Genomic DNA, 12835 nt, shown 5'->3' on the forward strand with positions numbered 1-12835 from the left:
GCTTATAAATGTTCGAAACGTTCATCAACATTACAGGTGACAAATATATCAAAGGAATATTTTGTTCTGAAAAGGGTTCTGGAAAGGCCAGAAAGACCATTTTGGGGTTAATACAATTTTCATGAACCCATTTCTCTTGAGGGTTATACAAACAGGACAGAGAAGAACCCTTTTCTAAGAGTGTACAAATAAAAAAAATACGTAATGTATATTTCCTCTAGCCATGACATGCATCCAAACTATGGCAACGTGTATCGTCTTCTTTCAAAATGAAGATATAATTTTGTTTATAAAATGTTTACTTCAAAGCTGAACACAAGTCTTACCCATTATGGAGCTACATCGCCTGGCAAATAATTACATTGTACAGCAGGGAAACTAAATCAATACCCGGAATCGATACACGTGTATGTGCTATGCACGATCAGAGGATGTTTAAAGACATTCCCATGGCCCAATGGGGTTTCTGACCTTGGTATGTCTGGTTTTTGTACACATGTGGCAAGTTGACCATACTTTGCATTGGGATTCTGTGCAAATATCTGATGTTTTCATCCTATTATTTAACATTGAAAAGATCGAGACTTAGGAATAAAATTAATGCAGTGGGACAATATGAATGTTTCCTGTAAGTAAATCAAATATCAGTCCTAAGTCTCAACTATTAGCTCGTTGGCTGCAGTTTTAAAATGACCATTTTGTGTGTGTGGCAATGGGGACTTTGCCTCTAAAATTAGGTTATATTGGTCAAATTTCCCAATCATAGTGCATTGTAGGAATGCCTTTAAGCCTCCTCTGATGCACGATTTGCTATTCAGACGATAAATCTTTTGATACCGGGGTAGAAAATAATGAGTATCTCCCGTATTTTTTGCTTTCTAAAGAAGCCTTGCATTTTAAGGCTTGCACTTGAATATATGTGTTGAAAGAATACGATAGTCGTTAGCGAGCGTATTGACAAACAACCTTGCGTTTTGAAATCAAAAACTGACAAAAATTCAGATTTTATATGTGTAGAAGAGAAAAAAATGACACTTGCCCTCATTCGTAAACAATCGGGGTAACGAAAGATATCACGTTACAAGGCATAGATAATGAGCCAGTATTTTCAAAGAATCTCGACAATTTACAAGTGCCCGAATTCAAACGATTAACATGTAAAACATTATCTAATCTGTCAGTTTGATTGGACTATGATCACTAGGAATACCAGTATAGGCTGTTATTGATGCTATAAAATTAATTTTACCATTGAGTTGAAGGCACATTCAAAAGAATTATATCAATATATTCATAAACAAAGTCTATTTACCATTTCCATTCGCCTGTTCTAGTGTATTTCATAGTGACAGGATACTCAATGAGCAAAAGCACCAAAGGTACCAGTAAAATATAGTACACAGGGTCCTTATAGACATCGATAACACGCCAAAATGTGATCAAGCCATGAATGACAAACAACGATCTGGTGATGAGAGCCTTGCATACGGCGAAAATGAAAGTTACCGTTATAGCCATTCTGATAGCGGTAGCCGTGGTGTACTTTATTATACTCCAAACTACACAGACCGTTCTTTTTAATATACTTTTGCAAGACAAATCATAGCATGCATGTATGTACGTAATTAAAGTGGTGGGGGCCAGTAAGTGGCGGATGTTACGGATGTAGAAAATGTAAAAGTTCGCGCGACGTAGAGGGTGTCTTCGGAAACATGCAGATTTGAAGAGGGCGCATTACCAAATCATAATAATAATAATACCAGTGAAATGTGGTTAAAATAATCCACCGTTTATTTCAGCTTGTTGCGTCTTTATTTTCTAAAAGTATAGTCAAAATTCGCACGTTTTCAGCTCATTTGCTTTCGACAAGTGTCTATAAATGAGAAATTGAGGAAAAGTCCCAATTTTGTTTATTTCAGAGATGACGTTTTAGCACAAATTTGAACAACTAGTTACGTAATACTTCTTTTCATATATATTGCCAGTTCGAGGCTCTGCCCGCATATGGCGGAACCATATAATACGTGAATATGAGACGAGAAACAGCATACAAATAGATTTTTACAGCGTAAAGAAAAGAATATCCCAGCAAACACACAGCGTTTTCAAGAAAAGGTTTAAATGTCGGGTTATGATAAGGATATAAAGACGTTTTAATAACATTCATAAAAATATTTTCCAAAATGTTTTACAACAACGTTTTAAGAACGTATTCATTACCTTAATATAACCCGACATTCAAATGTTATTAAAACGTTTCGAATACAGTTTTAAGAACATTTTTGTGTTTGCTGGGCTACTAAGGCGATAATACAGCAAACAAACGCATTCATTAAAGCCATATTATAACATTTGCTGAGGAAGACGCCCTCACTGAATTTTTAAAATTCCTTTTTTACACGATTAAATTGTACTTTATTAAACCAATATACCCTGCAAAAATCAAGACTCTAGGTGCTGTAGTTTTGTCAAAATCCGAGATTTTGAATAAAACGCCGGAACCGGCGCTTTATTATTACGATGGAATTATTAGTCGAACGCAGACACGATGTTCATAACACACAGTACGTACACGGCGTGCGGGACGGTGATATACACAACAAAGGGTCGTACAACAACATGACCGAAGGAGTGGTACGTATCGGCGACATGTGCGCTGGTAGTAAATTCCAATTTTCTTTGCTTTGCCGAAGTTGGTCGGCTCAAAAATAAAAGGGGATATATCTGACAGTAAAAGCTAACATTTTATGGCAAAAATGTTATAATATGGATTTAATTCTAAAATAAATTTTACATTATATAATAAATTGTTATATCCACTTTTTCATCGCCCGTAAGCTCTAACACAAAGTACGCGTGCCCGTGACGTAATTAATTCAATCGTTTCAATGCACATGTGTCTGGGCCCGAGGAAGGTCTGCGCGTGCGGGGGCAATACAAACTATTGGTCTACTTTTCCTATTCCATGTTACGACTAAAACGACCAATGACCTCAACACCCGGCCTCAACAGCTCCTGCAGGTATAGACGAATCCAACGAGCCAAGTCGTGGTCAGGATTTGGTCGGCCATTATAGGGTCCCCACATGCACCAAACATGTGTTGTGAATGCCCAATTGGGTGGATTAAACCCGCTTAAAATTCGATGTTAGATTCTTTTGTGTTGTAAACTGTCATCATTCTTTTGTCTAAGTGTAACACGGGTGATAGAATGCAGTTTAAAATACCCTTCAAGGCCGCATCATTTCACATTTTAGGTGAGATGGCTGGGTCCCCGTCGCGGCTATGGCTACCACTGAGGTGTAGGAATGCGTGAAAATGGATTTGTCTACAATAGGGTAGTCCGACGGCTATTGTCGGTTTAAGGATTGAATCTTTAAAATGGTAACATTCGGGATATATTCTTACAATATGTATATTTAGGAGCTTTTATAAAGGCTGTCAGTTAAAATTAGTATAAAACAATAGTAGAAAATGGGACATGCTAGCACATCAGACATATCGAATTGCATTCTGAATACGAATGATGTCCTTCTGACATCAAATAATTTTAATTTTTTGAAATTCGTGATATATAACAAACTTTATGGCAAATTATTAAAAATTTAAAAAACAGTCCTCGAAGTAAACTTTATAAATAAATCTAATGATATGTACTTCAAGTGTATGTAGCTGGGAGTAAAGGCCGATGATCATTTAAAAAGTTTGACCTTTCGTATTGTGAAATACACATTTTTTTCCCCCAAAAACACCTAAAAAATTTTAGGTCTTTTGGGGGGAAAATGTGTACTGAAATGTTGCGCCTCTGAAAGATTGAATTGTTATTTTGAAACATTATCATCTCCCGGTGACGCGACATGTACAATGCGGATCTTTTGTTTTGCAAAGAATCAGCACCCATTAATCGCGAATTCGAAAGTGGACTTTCTCAGTGAAGGCAAGTTTTCTCGATACATCTTGTCATTATAATCATTATATTGTCAGCAATTCTATGTGTAGCATCGTCTTGCGTCTCTTAGAGATGATTTGCACAACCTTTCAAATTTCAACCTTTTCGATTTGCAGGTAATTCTTTCACTTGCAAGTAATTATTTCACTTGAAAGTAATTCTTTCACTTGCATGTACTTCTTTCGCCGACGAAAGTCTTAACCCGAGTCTAGAAATCCTAGTATCTTAGTGTAGACGTGCAAACATTTCATTGACGCATATTGTGATTTATCAGGTTCATGCATATTTGACATGGACGTTGAATATGAAGTATGATCCGACCCTTACCCTCATTGCTAATTCTTTAGAAAATCACGTTGCTGCTATTCAAGGGAATCGTAAGTGTGTCAAAGCGTGTGCCATATTGAAAAATCACAATCTTTCAAATAAATTATTAAAAGTAGCTTAAGCACATTATGTAAATTAAAATTAGATGTTCAAAAACAGCTAAATGTCCGCGATCAATCCGGGGATCAATCAACAACTACATTTGGGTTAATTTGGGTTCTTTCTTCGCGTGTCGATACCTCTCCATTACCAAACTCTGCATTTGTGACATCATCCTTACCACAGCACAAAACACCAAGGCGGTAAAACTGAAGACTGATTACGAGCACGTTCTTACATGTGAAAAACAGCATCATCTGATGAATAGCCCCAACGTATATCATCAAAAATAAGCGCATTGCCAGATAAGGCGCATCTTGTAAGATAACAGACACGATTAGCGCCCAAATATCACTTTGATAACACCCAGAGCAAGCGCTTCTTATTCCTTCTTCACTATCATCAGATTCATCTGAAATCGCTAGTGCGGTCGTATTGAGGCAGAATTGAAGAAGACTCCAGGACCAGATAGATAAGATGATGATGATGATAACCAGATCGCAGAGCACCTGTGGTTCCTTAAGGCTTTCCAGAGAGAACTCCAGACTATCAGCTGCAACACCAATGTAACCCATAAGAAGTTGAGCAAGTTGGTCACGTGATAAATGACCTCTCGGTAATAGCCATTTTCCGAGGATAAGAAGAACGAGAAGAATTTGTTCCAGAGCCAGTGTCCATTCCGCCGAGCTCAATTCCAATGGGATTTGAATCTGTTGTATGCAAAATAGAAATAAAGAGTCTTATAAACTTATCCCCACCAACAGATATAGCAGAGAGATTATTATGATTATAATTATTCTTGGCGGGGTTAAAATTACGTTACATGTGCCACTTAATGAAATATTTCAAAATTTCCCCCGCCAAATCGCTTGTGAACTGTCAATATTTTCAAATGCCTCTGGGGAATGTTACTTCTCAAGTTAGGAGACAAAACTATTTGTACCGATTTAGAGTATCAGATAATGGTTGATGTATTGTTGATTTTTTCCAGGCCGATTCCATCGAAAAATATTTTCCCGAGGGAATATCCTGTACCCATGTCCTCCCCTTTGCATGGTTACGCGCCTGGTACTACCTACTCCTTGTATGTCTCCAAATGTTGTATTGGCTACGTAGGTACCACACACTTGCGATCCTGATACTTTCATATGTTCTACTCTTGAATGTAACGCATCAAGTTGGAGTAGCCATATGCCGGGTACTACGCCAAGTATGTACAAGAAGAGGCTGGGACAAATCCTGAAAATATACAAATAATAAAAAAGGGTCAATGGTAGTTGATTGTGGGTAGTGCAATAATCAAGAGCCTCGCAGGGAAGGGTGAATTTTACCCCGAGGGAAAGTAAATATCATAATGGCATTTCATTAAATGGTAAGGGACATACCACTAAATCTCCAGGTGGAGGGGCTGGAATGTTTTTTGAAAAAATTACCCATTAAATGAGCAACATCAACAAAAACCAAAATAGCAGACTATCGCTAGAGCAGAATGTATATTGAAGCATATTGGTGCACTATAATTTGTTGAATACCTAACCATGCTAACAGCAGTGTGCAAATTAGAGCCCGACCGCATGTTCAAGACAGCTACTCTCATAGGCTTAGGAAGATTTTCAACTTGGGGGGAGGGCTGAAAATTTAAAAAATGGTGTGGGGCCAGACTGGGTGGTGCACCAGTGGGGTTTCCCCCTCGCAGTCAGAAAATTTTGCAAAATATAGGTCACAAAGACCCCTTTCTTCTTCTTCTTCTTCCTCGGTAAGTGTAACATCAAATGCATGATGACAGGCACACTTCATTTCCCTCTATTTTATCACAATTTTTTAAGTTCACCTAGGATTATTGGGGGGGGGGTGGCTGAAAGGTATTCCAGCCCCGCACCAAAATTATTGAGGGGGCTGAGCCCCCTCAAGCCCCCCCGGTTCCTAAGCCTATGACTCTGTCTGCGGAAGTGCTATTTTCCTAACCAGCCTGTCCGTGGAACGCCCTGAATGTTGCCACTAAATATAGTAGTGGCGTACCGACCGCCAAAATTGGCCAATTTGTAAGGCTTATCTTCCGTTTGGTTTTTTAGGCCACAACTATCCTTATTTCAGTTCATTTCAGCATTAAAATGGGAAATTTTTGCACGCTTTGCTCGCACACGTCCCGGCAAAGTCACATTTTTCATTTAACCATGGATATATATAGTAAAAACATGCAAAAATTATAAAACAAAATAGGAAAAGATTTTAGACTCAACCATGTTCAGTAACCATGACCATTTGCAATTAACACTTTATTGCTCACAGCCAACAGGGCCAGAATTTTTATGACCCTTTATATCAATAGTTTAACAATGGACTGGAGCTGGGTGTGACTTCATGTATACAGCTCTATCACAAGCTCTAGGATTTTACGGACTTTTGCGGACTCTTGTAGACTTTTTCGGACAAAGTAACCAAACTCTGAACCAGAGTGAATTGAATTATCTTTTGCGGACTAATAATACGGACTAGACCTCGCATGTTCCGGACAAAATTGGTACTTTCCGAACATTCACCAATACAAAAGCAATGATTTGCTTAGATCATAAGGATGTCATTATAGCTAGAGGCAGTATATAACACAAATGGGTTAATGAGTTACATAAAAATGACCTTATGTGGTATTCAGTTCCCATGAGGAAGTGAGTTTTGCCTGAGGCAATAATGTTGATCCCTCACTACAAGAGTTATTACCGTCGATTTGGTTGAAAAAGGAGGTGAGACATGATCAAATCTCTCCAGGTAACAAAACGTAATGGACAAAGATATCCTATGTGACAAAAGATTGCCAACGACACTGAATTCAACCAGTGTGTATTACCTACAATGACCTATGGTTGTGAAACTTGGACAATAACCAATTGTTTGGAACAAAAACTCAAGGTAGCATAGCATGGAATGGAATGAAAAATGCTATATATCACCATACGAGTAACAATGTTGAAATGAAGGACAAAGCAAATGCTAAAGATATCATTGAAAGGATCAAAGAGACAAAGAAATGGGCAGGTCATATAACTCGTTGCGAGGACCATAGATGAACAAAGAGTTTAACTGAATGGCAGCCAAGCATGATGCAGTCATGTCTACAGTAGAATTCACCACGACCTTTGAAGGACTTAAACCCCATTAAAAGCTTTTAAACCAATATAACACTCATTGAAAACAGCCCAACTGATTAAATCAGATCTTCTCTGGTTGTGCACAATTACAAGTGTCTGTTTTACCTGTGCGGTATCGCAATGCAGCTCATTATAGTTTCAGTTGGGTAACCGATTATAAAGGAAACGCAAGTTAACAATGGTATGTGGACCTTTGTTCACGAACTGAGACAATGGTCTGCTTTTTGTTAACCAGCTTTCTTGAAAATGAGCATGAGCGAACCGTGGTTTGGATTCCAGAGGGAGGGTGTCTGTAAGAGGCACAGCCATCAGAAAATGAATAACTGAGATCACGCGCCAAATAAACTTACTGCAGAAATTTTCCAAGTCTTCTTTCAAAAATAGGCATAGGTGGGAATAGAACCCTGCACCTTCCGGTTCTGAATCAACGGTTAGTATCACTAAGCCAACTTTCTATCTACCCTAAAACCTGTGATATTAATTCTTGATAATGCTTAACGGAAAAAATCAATACTAATGTACAAAAAATCAAATAGAAATCCCACAACTAAAGTAGCAATCGATAAATCTGCTCACTCAATCATCAAATAATCAATCGAAAAATAAATAAATAAATAAATAAATAAATAAATAAATGTGTCCGTTCTGGCGAGCCCCAAAACGTCATTAAATAAATAAATAAATAAAATAAATAAATAAATAAATAAAATAAATAAATAAATAAATAAATAAATAAATAAATAAATAAATAAATAAATAAATAAATAAATAAATAAATAAATAAATAAATAAATAAATAATACAAAAAGAAATTATAAATGTGTTTTTCTAGGCCCTAACGTTGGAAAAATAAAGCAGCATAAGAAAAGTGACAGACGCACGGTTTCGAACAAGCGACGCCTAGAACAGCAACTTAGGAAGCACAACACCTTAGACCGCTAGGCCATAGAATCACACAGTTTCTTCGAAATGTATTAACCTTTAACGTTACGCAATATTGGCAAATGACACGGGCTAATGTCTGCGGGTAAAGATACTGCATGATAGAAAGGCGCATAAATAATCGAAGGGTCTATCCCTGAAGTTAATGGTCATTGACATGTAACCAATTCTTTGTATACTAGTGTATATACCAGCTACAGTCAACATATAGAAAGAAGTATATTGTTAGGCGTAGACGCAATCATCAATGCGGGAAGTATAAAACCATAGTCGCCACTCGTGCACTTGTTTGAGTCTACGGGCATTCCGAAAACAGCCTTCAACCCTGAAATCAGAGGTCGGTTTTGGGTTGTTACATGCAAATACAAACTAAATATATCATGAAAAAACCCACCAAGAGGACTACGAGACTTATTCAGAGCCAATCTACATTCTGTTATTTACAAAAGCAGACGATCAAAGTGAAATTATAAAAGGAGCAAGACCAGATATCAACGTTAAATCACGGTAAGCCTAAAATCGCATCGAAAACGCCAAAATGCAGTCACAAAATTTATAATATTACTAAATCTCCAAAACGAATTGTAACGTAGGTATGCAGAAAAAAGTTGTATTAGCAATAACAAAGTATGTACAAAAAGATTTGTCTTTGGCATGTCGCTTTTATCACCAAAAATATCAAATTTTGGGAAAACGCCCAAAAATTTAAAACAAACACGAACCTTCCAAAATAAATATATATTAACACTCGGCGGCCAAGTTACTACCTGTCGCTGTGATTTGGGGTAACTCGTTGCTTCCCTTCTCCAGATACCTGTACTTCAAGGTCGCTCATACCCCACGCCTTAACACGGTTTGGAAATAATTTCTTCATATTTTTTGGTGTTATCTGTCGTTTACATATCCTTCCTAAAACACAAAAGTGCGACTACTTCCAAACACCTAAATTAGCTAAAAATTTAGGACATGTTACAAAACTCTATTTTCTAGAATTTCATAGAACACTTTAAAAGTAGCTTGTACCGTTTTTTTGTGGCATTCTTCAGAAGTGAGCGGTCCGTTACCAATATTTTCGGTCAAATCTCCATCCACACGGGGAGTTGGCTAGCTATGAGCTAGCTATGTCTTGCCCTCACTCATATTTTACGAAAGTGCGACTATTTCTGAACATCTAACCTAGCTGTAATTTTAGGTCATGTTAGAGAAATGTATTTGCTAGAAGTTTGGAGAATACTTTAAATATTGGCCGGTTATTTTTCACACAGTGATTTTACTAGGCAAAATGCCTATACTTCTTACATACACTATTGTAAAGGTCGCGTCAATTGTGAGAGCACTGTGTATTGTGTATAGGAAAACGGACAGTAACTGCAGTATGGAACAAGAAAGAGAAGAAGGGAAGACAAAAGCAAAGATGGCACAGAACAGTTAATGGAAACTACTTGAGGAGGGCTACATTCGACAGAGGCCTGTGAGGTGAGGTGAGGTGAGGTTAGTGTTTCATTATTTGTATTGCTATATTCTAACAGTAATAAAGCAAACGATATGACTTGTGTCACTTTCAAGATTTTATTTAGATACAGAGACCCTAAATAAATGGTAACGTATAAAGTGGTGGAGAAAAAATCAAATAACAAAGGTATCAATCCTCAAAACAAATTAACATGGAAAAGAAAATGCCGACCAATCTTTCATAATAAGATGATAAAGATTACGTTTTATACATTAAGGAAGAATATATGAATACCTGACTTGTTTCGGTGTTGGAAAATATCATACTGAATATTCATTATATTATGTACTTTTTAAAACTTTTTTCTTGCTTCAAACTCCGCACGTAATGTGTTATACTATACGACAATGTTATGTGTCGTTTTATGGTTTCCTTTACAAGAATGAAATTTCTTTTTGACTCTTATGAACAAGCAGGCAGTATTATAAGGACCAGCCCATGAATTTTCTGCGTCGTTGGACAAATCATATATCAAAATGTTCAGAAGAGTCAGGAGAATCCTTCCCACCATGTTGTCAAATGTGTACGCTCTATTTCGTAACCATGGGAACGGCCACTTAAAGATTTTTGTCATTTTTTTACCCAGAAATGTCACATTTTAATTAGCTATTTCTCTAAAATTCATGATTTTGGAAACATCATGTTTGGTGTGCAGAATACATAACACATGGATATTTAACAGCTATGAACAAACTCGTCCCTTAATTCAATGCATTTCATTTATGCGTGAAAATGCCATTATTTGGTGATTTTTGTCTAGTTTTGACCAAAAATATTTTACATGGGAATATTGTTGAACATGACATATGCGTCATGGACTGGTAAGTGTATCAATTTATTAAGATGGATGTTTGGATGAAAAAGGTCAATTGTTTCTGTGACCTATGGCTTTTGACCTATGTCCTCTTGAAATTCATAAGTAGGCATCACACGCCATAGCACTTGAAAGCCCTTAAGGGAAGGGGTATGAACGTTTGGGCAGTATTTATTGTGGGACATTAGAGCACATCAGACATATCGAATCGCATTCTGAATACGAAGAATGTCCTTCTGATATCAAATAATTTTGATTTTTTGAAATTCGCAATGTATATACATTTTTTATGGCAAATCATTAAAATTGATATTTTGATATTTAACAGTACTCGAAGTAAACTTTATAAATCTGATGATTTATATTTAAAGTGTATGTTGGTGGGATGAAAAGCCGACGATCAATTGAAAATTTTGACCTTTCGTATTGAAGATATGGATTTTTTCCCCAAAACACCAACAAAAAAATAGGTCTTTTTGGAAAAAAATCCATATCTTCAATATGAAAGGTCAAAATTTTCAATTGATCGTCGGCTTTTCATCCCAGCTACATACACTTTAAATATAAATCATCAGATTTATAAAGTTTACTTCGAGTACTGTTAAATATCAAAAATATCAATTTTTAATGATTTGCCATAAAATGTGTGTCGAGGACTGTTAGGCCTATATCTCAAAAATGTGAAAAATATCAAATTTTATCATAAAATTTGTATTATATCGTAAATTTCATAAAATGAAAATTATTTGATATCAGAAAGACATTCTTCGTATTCAGAATGCAATTCGATATGTCTGATGTGCTCTCATGTCCCACAAAAATACTGTCGAAACGCTCAAAACGCTCATTCCAGTTCCCTTAACACAGTGAGGGGTCACTATAGAAAAATTATATGTTATTGCGCTTGCTATTACCTTGAATACGGAAGTTAAAATAAACAAAACAAAATAAATAATTAGATGAGATCGAAACACGAATATCAGTTCTGTCCAAATGAGTATCCAACTAAACAACTTACTGGGGCATGTATTTTCAAGGAACCTCGTCAATTTGCAAAGTGCCTGAATTCAAACGATTTACACATAAAACATTAGCATACCTGTCAGTTTGATTGGACTGTGTTCACTAGGAATACCAGTATAGGCTGTTGTTGATGCTATAAAATTAATTTAACCATTGAAGACCAATCTTAAAGATTTATATCAATAAATTCATAAAAAGTATAGTTACCGTACCATTTCCATTCACCTGTTCTAGTGCATTTGGTAGTGACCGGATACTCAATGAGCAAAAGCACAAAAGGAACCAGTAATAGATAGTACAAGGGGTCCTTATAGACATCACTAACACGCCAAAAGGTGATCAAGCCATGAATTACAAACAACGATCTACTGATGAGAGCCTTCCATGCGGCGAAAATGAAAGCTGCTGTAACCATTCTGGCAGTGGGAGTAGCCATGATGTTCACGAACTAGAAGTCATGTATACTTCAAACCACATAGAACGGTCTTGTCATACTTTTGCATGACAATTTCGTCTGCATATATTAACGAAATGTTAACACTAACGATTTATTGTGTTGTGTATAATTATGACAACTCAACGTCAAGACTACCTGTAAATAGTTATGCGTCAAACTACCCATCGACACACTATATAATAGAAGTTATTGAAATGGAAATAATAATTGAATTTATGCATAACACATTTGACTGGTTTTCGACACCTTTTAGTGACCCAGCCTGGTACTTCTTTCAAAATGGGATCCAGGTGGGCTCCTTCCACTTAGTTTGATACAAAAACAGGCGTTGGCGTCGAGGTTTTCAACTTCCAGACATGACTTTGTTCAAACACTTTTCATTTCACGTTCATAATGGTTTTCAAGTGATACGTCCAGTCAGTATCTAATATAAGAAAGAGCAAAGATAGTTCTTTTTAGCTAGTACATTACGTTGTACATAATCGCATGAAAACGTGTTCATTAATATTTCAGTTCGTGAACGTGGATTGGAGGTAAAATTCAGACTAAATGCTCCACTTTCTACT

At 36.5% G+C, this 12835-nt stretch overlaps 1 protein-coding gene across 1 annotated transcript; it reads right to left on the reverse strand.

The window, feature by feature from the left end:
- Nucleotides 1-3645: 3645 nt before the first annotated feature.
- On the reverse strand, nucleotides 3646-12248 carry LOC140147219 (transmembrane protein 26-like). The gene is made up of 3 exons (XM_072168999.1): nucleotides 12025-12248; nucleotides 5454-5613; nucleotides 3646-5084 (listed from the first exon to the last, which is right to left on the reverse strand). The coding sequence occupies exons 1-3, from the start codon at nucleotides 12246-12248 to the stop codon at nucleotides 4461-4463; spliced, it is 1008 nt and encodes a 335-aa protein (XP_072025100.1). The 3' UTR covers nucleotides 3646-4460.
- Nucleotides 12249-12835: the final 587 nt, after the last annotated feature.

This window comes from Amphiura filiformis, chromosome 3, assembly GCF_039555335.1.
Source record: "Amphiura filiformis chromosome 3, Afil_fr2py, whole genome shotgun sequence".
Classification (NCBI taxonomy): domain Eukaryota; kingdom Metazoa; phylum Echinodermata; class Ophiuroidea; order Amphilepidida; family Amphiuridae; genus Amphiura; species Amphiura filiformis.